The 19,736-nt window shown below is 44.7% G+C and overlaps 1 protein-coding gene across 1 annotated transcript in view; it reads right to left on the reverse strand.

Annotated features, from left to right (window-relative positions):
• The window catches only part of NCOR2 (nuclear receptor corepressor 2), a 545,866-nt gene that overhangs the window by 237,144 nt on the left and 288,986 nt on the right, over positions 1–19,736 (reverse strand). Inside the window, 3 exon segments of the mRNA XM_029571687.1 lie at positions 2,841–2,939; positions 9,241–9,295; positions 19,104–19,282. Coding sequence (XP_029427547.1) covers positions 2,841–2,939; positions 9,241–9,295; positions 19,104–19,282 — 333 coding nt within the window.

Raw genomic sequence — 19,736 nt, forward strand, 5'->3', positions numbered from 1 at the left:
CACCACTACCGAAAGAATTTTACAAATGTGCCAAACCATAAAATAAATACTATACGTGTGGGGCTTAAGCCACCATGCTTAGAGCTGCGCTGCAGGGGATCCCACAGGGATTGAGGAAAGAGGCTGCTACACGCCTGAGGCCACCATTACCGACCAACCAGTGGTGCTGAAAGGGCAAGGAGGCAGCTCTTCAGCCTTTGGGCAATGAAGGTCCTTCAAACCATCTTGGCTATGACATTTTGGGGGGGGGGGGGGGGGGGAGAATGTAAGGACTGGCAGAGACTGCTGAGAGAAAAAAAGCAGGGGAAAGAGACCAAAGGAACGCAGTATGTAAAAATACACGTTAATTTTCAGTAATATATGTAACAAAAGTAGCAAAAATAATTTCGCAAAAGCAGTATGCATGATTCACGTCCGATGAATCAGCATCTGTAGCACAAATGAGCTACAATTCTCACTTCTGACCACTAGATGTCAGCAGCAATACTGACAGCCTGCCTCCCCTTTATTCGATTTATTGCGCCCTTGTTTTGAATTCCCTCTCCTAACTACGCTGATTGGCTCTTCCCCCCCCCCCCCCCCCCCACTGTTGGGAATCTGATTGGATGAAAGACAATTGGCCCGCAACGAAGTATTGCTGCTGACATGGCAGAGGACAGGGAGAAGCTACCTTTAGCACAATGCCGACAATCTACTTGATTCCATGAGGAGGGAGATAGCTGGTATTTTATTTTGTGGCAGCTTTTTCTCCTGTGGGCGCAGAACTGTGAAAGACTGTGTGGCTATGTCTGTAAAATAATTTTCACAATATATGTTGTGTCCTAAAGAATGGGCTGTTGCCCTAAGATCTCTAGCAATATAAGTTCCTTCTGCGCCCAGCAGAAAGTATTATTGTATAGAAGGTTATCCCGAGTAGACCAAGCAGGAGGCCAGAGGGCAGCTGGTAGCATTGCGTTCAGAATTAAATCTGTTACTAAGCAATTCATTTTGTTAACATAGTGGTTTTCCTCCAAAGGGTTCAGTGCACTATGAAACAGCACTAAAGATCTGCAGGGTGCATTTTTTTGAGATGACCACGTTACAAGTGCTGCTTTCAATTAGAATTTCAGAAACAACATGGAAACTCACAATGTTACGGCCTAGAGAGAGATGTGGCTTCAAAACCCTGTCAATAAGACCATGACTGCAGGTTGAAAGAGAAGAGAGAAAAAGAAAGCTATACTTGAATGATGGATAAGGTGGGCTATAGATCCTTTTAAATAAAATAAATACACAATGAAATGTCAATTTGCATCTCCATAGCTATTTTAAATTCTAACATCAGGAACAGGCAGTTCAGGAATTAATTTATTCAAGTCTATTCCACAATATCCCAAGGCTCCTTACAGAGAGCCTACATTGCACCCTGCTGGAGAATATCAGAGGGGCTTGCAGGTATGGCCATGAGCCTTCGTTGTCAGGTCTAACTTTGTAACTGAAAGTCCCTTCCAGGAAAAAGAAAAGCTCTTCAAAATTTAAATCAGCTTTGGAAGGACAAGGTTATAGGCAGCACTCCAAACAAAAAGCACAGAGAGTTCTCCTGAATGTCCTCACCGGAAGACAGCCACCTTTCTCTGTCTACGTCTTTCACCTACAAAAGACTTTTGAGGTGTCTCTCTGTAAAATACGCTATTAAATGATGAATGCTTCAAGACACTACATTATTTTCTCCTTGTTTCCCTAACTTGCTGCGTAACAGAGAAAGAAACCAAAGCTCTCTATCACAAAATCACCAAGATGATCTCACAGAGCCGTTTCTGAACCAGAAACCACGGAGAAGACAATTGCTATCCTATGCAATATCAGCCGTATGACAATGCCCATTCTCATATGTACAAATTGAGAAAACAGGTCAAGTTATGGTGACTTGTCTTCCTATCCCATCTTTCTATGGCAATAGATGAGCTCACCTCTATGAAGCAGCACTTAAATTAATATTAGTTTGCAAAAACCATGCTCTGTTTACCCTTTTATCTTTAGTTGATGCTATTATCTGGAGCACATGCCATGTGCATTTACTTTTCTGGCTTATTTCTGTCCAGAGTTCACGGCTGGCGGAGTCTCAGTGCCACTTATCCCATCTTAGCAACGTTAACTTGAAATTCTGGTTTGGCAGGCTGCACTAACTTCCAAAATCTCCATGCGGCACGGGGAGGCAGCTCATGAAAGCTTGATAATGCTAGGGAATAGCAAATGACTATGGAAGGATGCCAGGATGAGCCAGGAAGGCCCGGGACTGATTCTAGTTTTATGATTCAGCAGATGCCAATTTTAGCATTCGGGGATGTCATATACTCTAAGACTACTATAGGGCATATCCACAGAGGAGATGTGGTCCAGTGGGCATTGCGTCCCAGGATGTTGTTTTGAGTCTGCCCTTTGCTACCGACTCTGCGTGACCTTGGGCCAGCCACCGCTCGTGTCTCAGTCTTCCAAAACAGAACGAGATAATAATATAAACACCAACACCGCCCTGCAAGCTTACAGTGCACGTGTCTCAAATGTGCTAAAATGTGCTTAGGGATTCTGTTTGCATGAACGGTGCTCTATTCCTGTATCACTATTTTAACCAGGCGACTCCATTCACATGGCAAAAATCGAATCCAAACACGATCTATTCATTATGTTCTTGGAATGTCCGGATAGTTTAGTTTCCCTTGCTCACTACAAATTGCTTGGACAAAATATATAATTCTCTTGTTATCAAAGGCCAGTTTATTTCCAATATAGTAGATTATCAAGAATGGGAAGCCCCCCCCCCCCCCCGCCTCCAATGTCCCTGGAGACACGCCCCCACCTACCTGATTCTTCCCACGGCGGCGATAGCTCCTCCTCACGAGGTTTTTATAATTTTCATTCTTCTTCGTCAGGTAGTAATAAAGAACGCAGTCCGCCACAGTCTAGAAAGAGACCAGCCAAACAAATTAGCACAGGCTGAACGCAATCCTCCTTTTCAGTCTGCTCGTGCAAGAACCCCTCAGTTACAACTTACAGTCCCACAGCTTGAATCTTTTACTGTCGACTTGGACTCTGACAGCGTTTTAAGAGGTAAAACTTACTCCTCACCCCGGCCTCTGACCTGGGGTATTACCCAGGAGTTGGGGGGGGGAGGGGAGGGATGCTTTCCCCCTGTCCTTTTTAACATTTGTGGCCTCTCGCTGATATCAAAAAGTTTTAACGTTGAATGAATGACCTTTTTTTTTTTTTTTTGCAGACAACATCCAATTGTGTATTGGAAAAGGAGGTGGAAAAGGATCACTTACCGTCTGTTTCTAATCTGAACCCCTGTCTTGCTGCAGTGAGCCCCTGGTTAGATGTCCATAAGCTCAAACTGTATCTAGATATATCAGAATTTCTTTGGATAAGCAGGACAGCCTCGCCACCGACTCTACCACCAGTAATTCTGGGAGTACTTTTAGGGAGATCTTCGCACCTTGGGGGGCGGGGGAGTGCCTGTGTCTGTGGAACCCCCGCTGATTTTGGCAGTATGCAGCTCATTTCTGGCACCGTGTCTTACTCATCAGCTATGCCCCGTTTATTTTTGCAATTCTATCAGGGTCGCCCCTGATAGACGATAAAGAAAGCGTAACTCATCCAGAATCTAGCAGTCAGGCTGCTGACAGGGAAAGAGCCATTTGATCACATCACCCCTATTTTTAAAGAGAGCTGCGCTGACTTCCAGTCAAATTCAGAGTTAAGTTTAAAGTTCTTGCATTGATTTTTAAATGTTTGCATTTGACAGGTCCCAAATATCTGAGTGACCTATTGACCTGGTATGAGCCATTAAGGCTCCTTAGATCATCATCTCAGCAAGTTTTGCTGACTATCCAGAGTACAGCAGCAGCTGCTAGATTGGTGGCCATGCGGCGCACAGCATTCAGGATTTTTTTTCCCCATTGGAAATGAAGTTGGAGTATGGCCATCTTCCTTTTAGAAAAATGCTCAAAACATGAATATTTAACCAGTGTTGCCAAGGAATATATTTTTCTCTGTGCATGTCCCATAGGTGATCAAGAGTTTTACTTTGTTATTTTAGTAATTGATTATATTTTATATATCTGCGTATACTAATTTATTTTTTTTTTATTGTTAACCTGCCTTAGCATTAAATTTGTAGAGGTAAAATTTACTCCTCACCCCGGCCTCTGACCTGGGGTATTACCCAGGAGTTGGGGTAGAACTATGCACAGGTCCCGCCTGGTGCTGTTGTGCCCTGTTCTGACACCCCTGTCTGGCACTGGAGATGTAATCCCAGAGCCGGGAGTTCCCCTTTGCGGTTCTGCAGCTCAGAGGGAATACTGATCCAAAACACTAGCCCAGAATATTACCGCCTTTGTTCTTTTACTGTATGTCTTCAGTTTCAAAAGCACAATAGACTCAAGTATAAAAGGCATTTTTCTCTCAAAATATAAGCCTGGCTCCCTTCTTGTGTTGCTGTGGATTTAAAATCTTACTGTGAAAAAAAATAGCTAAAATGACTACACTATTAATTCCCAAGCTCCTCCAAGCAAACAAGCTGGCACCCTCTGATGGGGAAATGACTGAAAAAAAAAAAACTCAGTAAAGCAGATGATCAGACTGTGGTATCATCAGCCATGCAATGGTTTATTCCATTTTAATGCTCTGTTAGTTCAGTTTCAACTTATTAAAGGCCATAGGTTATGACAATAACTGTAGAATGTTCTGCAAGCACTAGATGGCATGGACCTCGTGAACTCTACTGTGACTGTACAGTTCTATAAAAGAGCCAGGAAGTGACTCAGAAGGACGTCAGCAGAGCAGAGGGGCTGGTCTAAGATGCAACTGTTGCTTTTAAACACACCAGCAGCACAAATGCGTTACTGGCTGGCTTCACTTTAGAGCACGGACACAACTGAATGCTATAGGACTGCTGAATTTTATGGCAATATACTGCATGAGCAAATGCCCTTAAGTGATTGTGCTTTCCTTCTGGTCCTTTTTGGCAGTTTGTGCATGTATATTCTTTGGTGTGTATTAAATTTGATTTTATGCACATTAAGTTTGTACAAATCAAATTTTATGCACAAATACTTCTGAAAATGAACAGAATGACTGGGCATTTTGAAATGAATACAGGAAATGTTTGTTTCAATCAAAAATAAATCAAATGAAGGATGTTTTTCCCCTGTAAATCTTAATGCCCCGTTTCCTCACCCAGGTCACTCTTTGCTGGGTCTAGGGAGATGCTATCACATCATTTCTTTCTCCAGGCATTTGGTCTACTCAAGAAAAAACTCATTCATTCTTTTCCTTTGCGGGGCTTTCAGAGCCGGGGAAATATGAAACATGCTTTTCTTTCCCTGAATTCACCCTCAACAGATGAGTAATAAAATCCTCACTGGACAACAATCACCACTTCTAACCACATCATTCTCCTACAGAGACTTCAGTGGTATCTCTCTGTAAACAAAAAAAACACCTAACTACATTATTCATCAGCATTGAATCCAATAGCAAAAATCCCAGAAATATATGACTTTGATGTCTACTTATCAAAGCACATTAGCACTCATGCAAGCATTATTATGAGTTGAATGCATTTAATGCACTTTCGTAAACATTAACATGGATTACCGCATTAAAATTTTAAATGAGCCAATACAATTCAAAAATGTGTAAATCAGATCATTTAAATGTTGAGTATTTTTTGTTAACACTGATGAGGATGCATTAGTTAAAATAGATGCATTAATTAACACAAGGTGATGCTTTTAATGCATGTTTCTCTAAAGCTTTTATGCATTAGAAGCACTGCCTGTACATTAAAATCACACATCAACACATGACTAACACATTGATAAATGGACCCCTAGGGCTGTATTATTAGGCAGGACAAAACCTATAGTACATCTGGACCTAGAAATCATACAGGTTTTAATATAAGGAAAACACATCAGTATACCAGTAAAATGCCACAAAACTATAAAAAGCCAACATTATAACTTAATAAGACATGGTACTGAGAAACTGAATACAGACTGAGTGCATTAGGTATTCAATTCTTTATCCCATATCGGAGGGCCTAGATTGGTTGAGTTATGAATGTCAGAAATTTCTCATTATAGCAAGTGAAACTCACACAGATTTCACATGGTGACTCAGCATGGGTGTGCAGAAAGGTTCAGCCTTGGATATAAGGGACACAAAGGGGGCCACCTTCTCAGGAGCCAAAAAGAAAAGTGGAGCATTAGCCACAGCACCATGATCAGCTCAGATAAGGAAACACAACAGAACACCTGGGAACAAACAGGACATGGGGGAGTTCCAAGTCCCAAACCAAATCTCAACTCTGAAGAATGCTGGTGATGCTTGCATAGATTTTTGCAGAGCTTGCACAGGACTGGCAGGGTAGTGAAAATGGAGCAGCTGGTAAGTGCCACCTGGACTGGCCACTGTTGGAGACAGGATGCTGGGCTGGATAGACCTCGATCTGACCCAGCATGGCACTTATGTTCCTATGAACTGAATACTCAAATCTCTAGTTACAGATTATGCAACATATAACCTTTCCCTACACTTGTGTACTTTCAGTACCTCTATCTATGAACTCTTCCGGGCTCACCATTTTCAGCAGGGATTCTTCACTTAGTGGATGTAGGAACAATGGTCAACAAACAAGTGATGAAGAAAGCATAGTTCTGGAAAGCTAGTCCCACATGTACTGAGTTAGTCTAATAAGAAAGGGGTCACCTACAATTTGTTTATTGACCCCATGTTCAAGTATCCAAATGGACGAACAGCAACCTTAAGATTTTACTCGGTGATGAAATTATGGAACATTTTGCCATGGATACAAGTAGTACATCTCCAATACTATGAGTTAGGAGGAGACAGCAAACATACAGATTGTTTCTTCCCTTGTGTATCTAAAATATTACAGGCAATTCCACATATACAATGCTTTTCTCCTCTACCTGTGCATTATTTCTCCCATGCGTTTTGGAAGCCTGCCTCTCAGAATTAATCTATCATCCTCTGATCGCAAATTTGCATGGCATTATGCTGGCCTGCAGACTTTTATTAGCTATATGAATGCAAGGGGCATGAGATCTTTGACACCTTAACAGTAAGCTTGTATTTTAAATTTCACACAGCAAGTAAACTGTAGTTACCAGTTTCTCATCCGGAACGAGAATACAACCCTGCATTAAAACTTGTATTACCGTTTTAACAGAAATGCTGGTCTTATACTCCAGTAGGAATGGCACAGAAATGAGAACTGAGAACCCTTGGTACTACTGTCTGTGCGAGTATTTGCAAGTCAATTATCATCGATATAAGTGTACTCAGATTTAAGACTTTAAGCACCTTGGGGAACCATGGGTACGTTGACCTTGCTATATAAATAGAGCCTGCCATTATTAATTTTCAAAGCTATCTACCCTGATTTACAGTGCAGCAGTCGCTGAAGCAATATTAATAAAAAGCAAGGAGTTGAGTGAGCGGTTATAACAGCTGTTTGCAGTTTCACCTTGCTCAGTGGAGCTTGGTTCAATTTCATTATGATGAATTGACTTTTGTCCGACCAGATAACAAGGCATATCAGCACCAAGAGGCAGCCAGTTTATGTAACATTAACAATCCCACTTTGTGCACAGCATGCGAGACCTCTCCCTATGCTAGGGATATTAAATATTAAACGGTTAAATGGTACCTCAACGTCTTACCATTTTGTCTCCATTTAACCGTTTGCCGAAATGTGGCCCTATCTGCAACGGGAGTGAGTCTGGCCCAGACTTGGCACTTCCCGTTCGCGTGTTCCAGGTCTCGTGCTGGGCGCGTCCGAAGTCGCGCCTCCTTCCTGCGCGAGGGCTCCCTGCCAGCAAATTAAAAAAAAAAAAAAGTGCTGTTGCCTGTCACCTCCCCGTGTCGTTTAAATGGCGAACCGTAGGGATGGTAACTCTCAAAGGTATTTCTATGGGCAAACTGGTGCTTTACCCAGGGAAAAATGCTCACCTGATATGCAGGTAAACATAGGGGTGCACGTTTAGAAACACAGAAATGCTGGCAGAAAAGGACCAAATGATCCATCCAGTCTGCCCAGCAAGCTTATGGTAGTTACTGCTGGCCATACAAGCCACCTTTATAATTATCAGTTTCCCAGACTGTCAAAGTCAGGGCCCTTGTTGGTTGCTGTTTGAGTTCAATTTCCCGCTACCTCTTGCCATTGAGGCAGAGAGCACTGTTGGAGTTGCATCAGCAGCATTAAGGCTTATTGGTTAAGGGTAGTAACTGCCATATCAGCAAGTTCCTCCCGTGCTTGTTTTCCCAGACTTTTGCAATTCAATGTCCTTGCTGGTTGCTGTCTGAATCTAATTCCCCTTTTCCCCCCTGCCGTTAAAGCAGAGAATAATAATGGAGCTGCCTCGACAGTTTGAAGGTTTATTGTTTGAGGGTAGTACTCCCCATGCTTCTGCTGAGGGCAGTTATAACTTGTCACACCGAGCGGGTTACCCCCATGCACTCTTCTCTTCATTCCCATCCTCCAGCCTTTAGGGATCCACAGGGTTTATCCCATGCCCCTTTGAATTCTTTGACTCTCTTCCATCTTCACCACCTCCTCTGGAAGGGCGTTCCAGGCATCCTCCACCCTCTCCGTGAAGAAATATTTCCTGACGCTGGTTCTGAGTCGTCCTCCCTGGAGTTTCGTTTATAGCTGCGGGCTTTCCCGGGGCAGGGCGGGGCTTTGCACTCGCACACATACTTTTCCATTTTCAAAAGTGTGCAGGTAAAAGTCTTCCTGAAAGCTTTGCTGTGCACAAATTAGCAGATGAGACTGCGTGCAGGGGGCTACGGTGGGAAAACTTTCAAAGGGAAGGTACCTGTGTTTTCCCTTTGAATACTGGTGGAGCTGATACAAGCATTTGATCTGAAATTTGGGCAGGCTGTTAAAAAAAAAACCAAAAAAAAAAACCGCCCTCTTAAATTTTATAGTCCTTCGAAAATTAACCTTTTTAAATGTTTACATCCCTGCACTCCACTGGTAATATGCGTTTTCCTTACTTCATGTCAACAAATGCTCACCCAATCCAGGTAGATGGCCGCACAGAGTAAAACCAGAAGCAGCAGTCACTTTAACCAGAACCTTCCCCAGCCCCTGCTTTTGCGGTAGAAATATTTGACAGTTCTCAAGTGCTTGTGGACCCAATTTGATCAATAAACATAAGACAATTAACTCACCTTCCTATCCAAAAATGAAGCAATTAAGCCAAAGTTCTTTGGATGTTGGATGAACCTACAAGGTCAAGAAAGAAGAGAGATCAGAAGAGGTCCTGCCTGCTGCTGTCTTCATTTTTCTACGCCAGTCTTGTTCATTGTGCTCTAAATCACAGCATCAACTCAAAGACAGGGTTAGATTTGTACCAGGAACTCACAGGAAGAAATGCTGGGTGCTTCCAGGGAAATGCAAAACACAAAGGGATTCATTTAACCTAGGTTACTTTTTTTTTAACATTTTTTTTTAAGAGGGTGGGAAAGGAAGAAAAGTCCTTATAGTAATTTTCTTTGTGAACACAGCAGAGAAGTGCAAGGACAGGCTTAATTTACAAATGCATCATTAGGGTGGAACAGGTAAATAGGAAACGGTTACTCTGATAACACAATGCCAAAGGAACACTCATAGAAACTAGCAGGTAAACACATTTAAAACACATTGGAGACAGTTTGGGGGGGGGGGGGGGGAGTTCCCTCATTCAATTAAGCTGTGAAATTTGCTGCCTCAAGACAGCTGGGTTTAAAAAAAAAAAAAAAGGTTTGCACAAGTTCCTGGAGAAAAAGTCCATACACCATTATTAGCAGGTGGACTCGGGGAAACTCATCGCTTACCCCTGGGTGTCAGCAACAAGGAACTGGATCTATTTTGGATCTACCGGGTACTTCCTAAGGGTCCGGACTGGCCACTGTTGGAAACCGGATCCTGGGCTGGAAGGACCTTTGCTCTCACCCAGCACGGCTCATCTTATGTTAGAACTCTGAGCATTCATGCCTGGCATCCAACACACCAATGTCGCCAGACTGCCTAATTATTTCATTTCTAACATTTCACAAGGTATTTTAGCTTCCTGAAAGGAAGATCGTGCACGGTTCAGGTACAACTTATTACAGTAAGTGCCTACAAAGCCTGGTCAAAAAGTAAAAGAAAGAGGAAAAGGGATTACGACTCAGAGGGTAAAAATGGAGGAGCAACATCACAAAACATTTCAGGATGCGTGAAACCACCTCCCAGTGGAGATGGTGAAGACCGGAACAGTAAAAGTATTTTAAAAAGCACGGGATAGGCACGGAGGATCTTTAGCAGTGAAGGAAAAGTTGGTCCTTATCCGATCTTATCAGATTCTAATGTTATGTTTAATACTGTAAAGCCGGCCGCCAGATTATTCCATCTAATCGTCCTGAGCATTTGGGACATGTGGACTGTTGCTAATCTGAGGAACTCACACAAGATATGCAGGTTTGTCAAATTAATTTACCGACCGCTCTTTCTTGGCCCTGCCACACTAATGAGGCAATTTTTAAAATGTAATGCAGGGCTGGCGGGCCCATGGATACTTTGTACTGACGAGCCCTGCAAGCACATTTTCAAAGGTAAACTCTCCCCCATGGACTTTCGGCGTTTGAAAATGAAATCCCTGCGCCTTCCTTGCCAGTCCTGCGCTTTGCAGTGCAGGTAAAAGTATCAGGGCGATGAACGAGCAGGAACATTTTTACCTGCAGAGGTGGGGGGAGGACGATTCTCAACACCCAATTTTACCCAGCTAAAATCTTCCGAAAGCCTCCCTTCTCCTTGTACAGCCTTGATTTGCCTTCCTCCCCCTCAGAGCAGCGTGGCTCCCTGTTCAGTCCTTGGGCATGCCCGAGCCAGTGTGGCTTTCGGGCTTATCCACAATGAATATGAATAAGTCGTATCTGCATACATCAGCACGTGTACCTCTTGCATATTCAGCATGAAAGCCACAGACCAGCTAGGGCAGGGCCTCCTCCCAAACCTGTCCCCGGGACCCCCACAAGCCAGTCGGGTTTTCAGGATATCCATAACGTTTGCATAGACTCAGTCTCCATGATGTTCCCTTGTGGATTATCCTATAAACACCATTGGCTGTGGGGGTGGCCGGGGACCTGGTGTGGGAAGCCCTGAGCCAGGGGAGCTTCCGAGCACTGCCTCAAAAGGACACTCACTACCGAGGGGTGGCGGACGCTAGCAGCTAATCTTCAAGATGGCCCCAAACGTGGGGGTCCCTAGTCTAGTTACAGAACTCACTGTACATACCCTACCATTTCAATTCTTATTACTAACTTTCCTACTACTACTACCACCAACAATCCTCCTCCCTCCTACTACTGTCTCCATTCCCTCCTTCAGTAATCATGCTACTACCACCACGCCTATTACTTCTACTTACGCAAGAAACAGTCCCTACTTCATGGAGCTTACAATCTAGCCAAGACAATTCGGAGGTTTCAGGAACTGTGTTTATCCCCGGCATTGATTCTGTGGTAGATGATAACACAGCCAGCAACAGTTGTACCTTTTTCAAGCTAAAAACGTAGATGCTAGAAGAGTAATACTAATCACGAAAGCCGTGAATGGCCTGTTTCATTTCAATCCAGCTATTCCAAGTAAACTGATTCTTGCATTACTATGAATGCCCTTGAAGTGGTTCTTCAAAAGGATTCCAGATGCTACTGTAGCTTTACGGAGCTGAGCTACTGAAGGATCCCTTGTAACACTGGCTATAAATGGAAAAACAGCTGGAATTGACATCTGTATGTCTGTCAGATGAGAAAGCCGATTCCTCTGTAAGATGGCCACCCCCAGGGGTGCACTACAATGGCAATTCAGATCTTTAAAACGTGATATCAACAGACCACCGCCCTGCTGTTTGAAGCAGAAATTCAGGCCCTGTTTCTGTGCCAAGGGTTCTCAGGCTAAATATTTTGTTGCCCCTACAGTGCTGGCCTGCTACATAAAGAGGCCTGCAGAAACAATGGATTTCACGATGTTTCTAAGACCTTCGTTTTCTACAGGGTTTTTTGTTTTTTTTTAATTCAATAACTTATGACCGTCGGCCACGGCTGTCTGCGGCCGACCCAACTCACGTCATGTGCTGCCCTGCTCTCCTCTCTGGGTGAACTCGCGGGCGTGGCTAGCTGCTGCTGCTGCCGCATGCCGTCTGCCTCCTGGGACTTCTTATGGCGCCTGGGGCGCCGCCGGCCTTCATGCCTGCTCCGGGCCTTCCTGGGCGCGCACTCGCGCCCCACCGAGTCTCTCTCTTTGAAGATGCTAGGGCGGGAACCTCAGGGGAGTCCCCGATTGATGACACTAGATGGGATTCATAAGCACCTCCCTTGGCCTACATTAATCGACTTGGCAATGAGTTCCTTCGCCTACTGGTGCTTCCTCCTGTCTCCCCCGGACGATGGTGCCTTTCTTGGATCTCTCCCTGAGGTTCTGGACTCTGGTTCGGGTACCCGCTCCTCGGGGGCCTGCATGTGCTTCCTTGGGAGACTTGTCTCCAGACTTCCCCGCTCCTCGGGGTGGACCCTGCGCCTCTCCAGAGGTCCTGCTGCTGGCCTCCCCGCTCCTCTAGGTTGCCTTAAGAACTGCCTTGAAGAGACTCCTGCTCTACACTCCCTGCTCTTCGGGGTAAGAAGAACATAAGAACATGCCATACTGGGTCAGACCAAGGGTCCATCAAGCCCAGCATCCTGTTTCCAACAGTGGCCAATCCAGGCCATAAGAACCTGGCAAGTACCCAAAAACTAAGTCTATTCCATGTTACTGTTGCTAGTAATAGCAATGGCTATTTTCTATGTCAACTTAGAAAGTTAGTCAACCCCCCAAAACTTGCCTAAAGTCCCTGGTGGTCCAGCGGGGGTCCCGGGAGCGATCTCCCGCTCTCGGGCCGTCGGCTGCCAATAAACAAAACTGTGCCGGTGACCCTTTGCCCTTACCATGTGACAGGGGCTATCGGTGCCATTGGCCGGCCCTTGTCACATGGTAGGATCAATGGACAGCCGGCACCATCTTAAAAAAGGCACGAGCCATCCATTGCTCCTACCATGTGACAGAGACCGGCCAATGGCACTGAGAGCCCCTGTCACATGGTAAGGGCAAAGGGCCATTGGCTGCCATTTTGAATAGTGGCAGCCGACAGCCTGAGAGGGGGACATCGCTCCCGGGACACCCGCTGGACCACCAGGGACTGTAAATAATTAGATCTGAAGGGTTGGGGTGGGGTTTTTTTTTCCCTGTGTGCCCTCTCTCTCTCCCCCCCTCCAAAACGATAAGAAAACCTCACGAAATTTCGAGGGGGTTTTCCTATGATTTTCGGGGATCCCCGATACATGACAAATTAGAAAATATTGTACAATATTTTCATTTGTCAAAAAAATGATGCACATCCCTAGTGCCTTCATATCTACACCAGAGACCTGCTCCCGCTTCCCTGCTCCTCGGGGCAGTTCCTACATCTCTACACGAATGACTTGTTCCCGCTTCCCCGCTCCTCGGGGCAGTGCCTACATTCTCTACACGAAGTGACTTGTTCCCGCTTCCCCGCTCCTCGGGGCAGTTCCTACATTCTCTACACGAATGACTTGTTCCCGCTTCCCCGCTCCTCGGGGCAGCCTACGTCCCTACTGCTGAGATTGACACTGCACTTCCCCGCTCCTCGGGGCAGCACCTACGTCATCGTACCAGAGACTCTGTTACTATGCTGTCCCACCCCTCGGGACAGTCTCTGCATCTCGCCTACAGTAGACCCTGTCCTTGCGCTCCCCGCTCCTCGGGGTCTGCCTCACGGCACAGCTCTGGGCTACTCTGCGATCATGTGGTAGAGACGCAGGACGTTCTCTCTCCAGTGCACTACAGTCTGGTTCCCTGCTGCAGCTGACCTCACCTCCCGACGGTGTAGACCTGTGGGGCTCCACCCCATAGGCTGTAACAACCTTCACCTCGGGCCAAGGGTCCACAAAACCCATGGATCCCAATAACATTCATCAGAATTGTTTTAGAGCATCCAAAAAGCACTGTAATCTGAATGACTCCATGAATTAGTTTTCATTTCATATTTTATATACCTGTCATCCCACAAAAGGCTGCAGAGCGATTCAAAACACGTCACACTGACTGACAAGAAAGGTAAAATTCTTGCTAATGGAGATATCGGACCTCAAGATATATTACAGACCAGTACAGGCTATTGTAACTTTTTTTTTTACTTCCAGCCTTCCTTCTGAACCATGCTGGTATTGCTACTCCAGCTTTCTAAGACAGAAAAACACAGCCCCATTAAAGTACCCCAGGGAATTTCAAGAGTAGAGCCAATCTACAAAATAGCCCATCCATCTTGAACTAGAACCACCATGTGCTCACAGGGGTGGGCACGATGCCATGCAAGCTATTTACTGTGGATTTATGTCATTTGCTACAGAAGGAGTTTCATTGTTGTCTTTTTTTTTCCCTCCCTAGCTTAAAACTTTGAAAAAGATCTTGTTCTAGCCTATCGTTTCAAACTGGACAGCTGCCAAGAGCCATGAAGCATTTCCTCTGGGGGATGTGAGAAAGAGACTGGATCCTGTTGCGCACATGCTCCTATTGTGAAGCCTCTGTAAATGATAATCTGCGTGACCCTCCCCCCCCCCCCCCCCCAAAAAAAAGGCACCTGCGGGCTTAATTTATCAAGGGGGTCTCCCATTCTGTGCCTAGAGGTGAAGTCCTCAGAGATTCCACCCTCACTATTAAGAGCCAAAACCATCTCATGGGGCAACACCGCCACCCTGGCTTACGGTAATTCTTTGTGGGGTTAATCCATGTTCCAAGTACTTTGTAGGTCTTTGCAATCTTGTTTTGCTGTTGGGACTCCAAGTGCCAAAATGCAGCAGGATTATATTTTTGAAAAAAAAAGTCTGAACGTGAGAAATTGGCATTCCCATGTGCAAAGTTTAGGAAGTAATGCGAAACATTAAAGAACGAAAAAGCATAAACCGGTTCTGTCTACCTGTGACACTTCACCTGTCAACAAAAGGGAATAGAAAGATCAGAAGGCAACGGCAAGAGCAATCCAGGTCAGGAATGAAATGCTCATGCGAGAATGGGGTGGGGAATCCAGCACAGCACCCATTTTCAGCGTGGATACTTTTAAACAATGATAAACATGAATGCAGAGGCAGAGCAGGACCCTAGAGAGCCATCTCTTCATTCCTTTTTGCAGTGCCATGGACCACAGTTGATTTTTGGCTTTCCCGTCACTCCCTGGGCACGGGGGGGGGGGGGGGGGGGGGGAGATCCTCTGGGCTTATCTCCGGCTTTCTTGGATTCTGTTACTGTTTCTACCTCCATTCCCTTCACCGCCCTTGTCCTTGACGAAATACTGCAGGGCATTCAACTTCAGCACGAATCCTAAAGCAATGCTCCAGCATCAGATACACACACTGCCTCTTTACAGCGCGCCATGCAATAATCAGAGGCCAGCGAGTTACGCCGATAATCAAACATTACCCACAGTAATCAGAGGCAATGATATAATGGACTTAGAGAGCACATCAAAATGTATAACGCTGGGATTCCCACCACGGGTGGCAGAAGGCAGCAATCTGAAAACATCATTTCATTCTAATGAAGATAAAGGGACCTAATCCTTCTCATAATTAAACCTGTCTGGCTGGATGTACAGTCAGAGTCGCTTACTAGTCTCTTCACTCAGTTGTTTCTATTCATAATGCTGAAAAAAAAGAAACAGGGCAGCGAGTAATTAAAGAATAAAACTTCTAGCGGAAGACAGAGTTTCAGTTCATTTCTGGTCATTTCAAGAGCCAGAAGCAGCATTCACGAGCTGCCAAACCATGGCACTGGCAGGCCAGACTAGTGCTTTGAATCAGGACAAAGGAAATACACCACCAGCAGATATCCCCCGACCATAACCACGTACGAGTAAACACCCCCCACATTCATGACGCGTCTCCAACAGCTCTTTGACTGATAAGTTACAGACGCCGTACTTCAGCCGACACGAGACTTGGGGCTGGCAACGGACATAAGGTCACCGCGTGACATTGTGAAACCTGGAAAGCAATGTTCATGGAAGTCTTACCCACCCCTGTAAGACATGCAACCCGTCTTTTAAATCCCCTTATGCTTAACCGTTTACCATTCTTCCCTCCACCCACGGTATTTTCCCCAATCCTAATCCTTTCTGTACAGGGCCTGTATTAAATTTATCAGGCTATAAAACCAAAATCCTCCTCTTTTTTTTGTTCTAGTCTAGCTAAAACTAGTTAGATCTACAGTGGAGTGCAGAGGTCTTGATTATTTGCTGTACTGTGCCGTGGCCGGGTACGGATTACGCCTCTACACTTGTATGTAAATATACCAGATACCTCGCTTCTCCCATCTTTGCAAGGATAATAAGATCCTTACATGTTAACCTCAGCCCCAATCAAGAGAACCACCCTGTTTCTTCTTGGTTCGTTTCAGCTTCTCATGAGCTCGTTCATAAGCAGGCGGAAGTGCTCTGTTAATTAAGGGGTTAAGTCTACCTTCTGTACAGATGAGTAAAGAGAGATTCCTCAGCGGCAAGAAAACAAGAGCACAGGCTGGTAATTAGGGGATAATGGCCAGATTAGATGGGCCTACCCTTCTCTGCTGTCAACATCTGAATTTCTATTTGGAGAATAAGCACAGTCACTATTTACAATAAGGAAAAAAAAAAATCACGTTCTTTTCCCATCAGATAGCAAACGCTACAAATCCTACTAAGGAAGCATTCAAAGTCAAGGAAGGTCTTTGTCACCATCTCAGGAGGAGAACTGTGAAAGGGTTACCCTTTTTTTTTTTTTTTTTAAATGAGAAAGTAGCTAACACTTGCTGATTTAGACAATCACAATTTTCCAATGCTTTTATTAAAGGCGGCTTCACATGGGATTCTGACTGTTTTTGCATTATTCATCAATAAGGATATTCTCTTTCTTAAAACCCCTCCTCCAGCACAGTGGATTCTGGCCTGGCTTAGCTAATTAAAGTTGCTGGCTCTGGACTAGCTGACTGGTTAAAAACTATTGTTGATCCGTCATTGGGAGAAGGCCAAGCCCCATCATGTTTGAAGCAAGCTGTCATTAGGCCAACATTTCAAAAAAGAAAACCCTCTCTAGATCCTACTCAGCCTGAAAATTTTAGACCAGTTTCTGTTTCTTGCTAAAATAACTGAGCGCACATTTTTTTTTTTAAATCAGGTCCAGAGACTTTTCTTGATGAAAAAAAAGGATTCTTGGGCAGCAAGGAGAGAGACTGTGCTCTGTCCCATGGCCTCCTTTATGTCACGGCCTTCTTGTCTTGTATTATTACATCCCTCAGCCACCTTTACTGAAGAACTGCCTCAGGGCTTTGTCCTCATCTCTTTTCAACACTATGGAAGATTTTGTTTTTGCTCTTGACTGTCGGCACTATCATATAGTATCCCCTTTATTTTTTTGATCTTTATATAAAAGCCTTAGGGAGAAGTCATTCAACCAGGAGTCTCCAGACTCATTCCTTAAGAAATGCATCCCAGTCAGGCTTTCAGGATTTCCATCATGAATATTCTTGAGATCTATTTGCATACAACCGTCTGTCAATAAGGGAAACCTGGCTAATGAGATCTCTCACTGCAATTGATTCTTTCTGGGGGGGTGGGGGGAAATAAGGTACCTGATCAGGCAGTCTCTATCTCCAAACGCAGCGGGGGAAAAGGAGTCAATTTGCTGCAGCTGAAAAAGGTTTCAACTTGGTGACCCTAGTGTATCCTGGCAAAAAAATCCATAGCGCTCCACTGGATGCACCTTTGGATTCAATGCCCTACGAATATACTGTCTGTGTTGAAGCATGTCATAAGAATATCTATTTGTAAACACGGGAATTTATGACAAAATGCAGGTCTCCACTATTGCACTTAACTGTATTTCTATTCTATTACTTTGTCTATTCTATTTCTTTTTTTTTTTTGAACGGATAGTCCACTAGAATTCTCTCTCACCTCTTGTGCTCTTCTCACCCTTGCTGTGAGCTTTTCGACAGCTGCAGATTATCCTGGCTTGTAAAGCTCTTATGGGCACAGTTTGTACAGCAGAGGCTGCCTATAGTACAAAGTTGTCCATTGTAAACCTGGGATATCGATCTATAAATAGTAACAGTCACCATAAAACCACTCGTGCTGCATGTGGTTTCTCAACCTCTCCATCGAGACACTGAAAAACTATATTCCTTCGTCGAGGCATGCATTTGTTATAAACAATTTTGTTACCTGGGATGAATGAGGCCGTTTTTTTGTTCATTATGAATGGAACAAACCAAAAATGGCCTCTCACAAAAATACCTAAAAATTTGAGGAATTTGTGTTTTCACATAGCGCAAAAAAGAAAAAAGTGGGCCTCCCCGAAGGATCGCTAACCTCCTCTCACCCATCGAAGAAAAGTCCATGGCCCAGATCCAGCCAGGACCGTTTGTGCTATTTTTTTTTTTAATATTCAGGGCATCGGGGCAGCAACAGCAGCAGCAGCAGCAGCAGGTGGGCTTCCCTCCCAGCCGGAGCCGAGGAAGGGGGTAAGTGGTGGAGGTCCCTGGTCCTGGCACGCGTTTCTGACAGGAGCGGGAAAGGCCTAGGGAGGCTGCAGCTGGGTTCAGCAAGCCCAGGCCCTGGCTAGATTTTTTTTTTTTTACTGGGTCGAGTGAAGGTCAGAGGGGCCATGAAGGCCTAGCTGTGTGGTCCCAGTCCTCAAGTTTGATTTGCAGGGCAGGAGTGAGTGGTAGGGTCTCAGAGATGCCCACTTTGGATTTATATTGCTTTGGGTGTTTTTTGGCTTTTTGGTTTGGGAAACAAACAAAAAAAAAAGCAAAACCTTAAAATGAACCAAAAATACAAAAAATTAAAAAAAACCCCAAATTAAAAAATGAACTGAAAACCTTTGGGCTACACATCTATTCCTTTCTTTAATGGGTAGCAATAAAGGTTTGAGCATCTTAATGGTAAACAGCAGCAAATATATATATATATATATAGTTTTTAACTCACTTTTCCCGGAAGGTCTCCTTTTCCTGCTCACTCCACATGTTCATGACTTGCCGTTCCTTATACACCTTCATGGGATCATCCATCAGGCCATTCATGTTGATGAATTTAATGCGCTGCTGCTCCGCGTCAAACAGCATGGGGGGGATGACAGCCAGCTGCCGCATCTGCTTCTCCAGATTCTTTCAAAAAGCAAGCAAGAAACACTCGAGTCATCGTGCTGACGCGGCACTGGAGGCTTAAAGCTTACAGCTGCTTCACAGCAAAAAGTGGATGCGCTGTTGAATCAGAGGATTTAAAGGAAGCCAGACAGTTTTGTTTTACTGTCAGAGTAATCGTAAATTCAAGCTGAAAGGGGGAGGGGGGGCACTGTATTTTCCTTCCCAGCAGGGGAAACCATTAATCTTCCACTTGGAAACGGAGGGTTGTAAAGCACCATGAAAGTGCATGACCCGAGGTTGCAGGAAGTCAAGGAAGAAGTGAACTTTAAAGGCTTCCCCATCACAACTCAGCATGAGAGCAGAGGCAGGAAAGCACTAACTCAGCTATATCCATCCATACCTTTGTGAGCACTAGCTCAGATTTATTTTTTTTATTATCTGCAACCAGAATGCAAAAGATATTTCCAGACAGAAA

This window comes from Rhinatrema bivittatum, chromosome 11 (assembly GCF_901001135.1).
Source record: "Rhinatrema bivittatum chromosome 11, aRhiBiv1.1, whole genome shotgun sequence".
Classification (NCBI taxonomy): Eukaryota; Metazoa; Chordata; class Amphibia; order Gymnophiona; family Rhinatrematidae; genus Rhinatrema; species Rhinatrema bivittatum.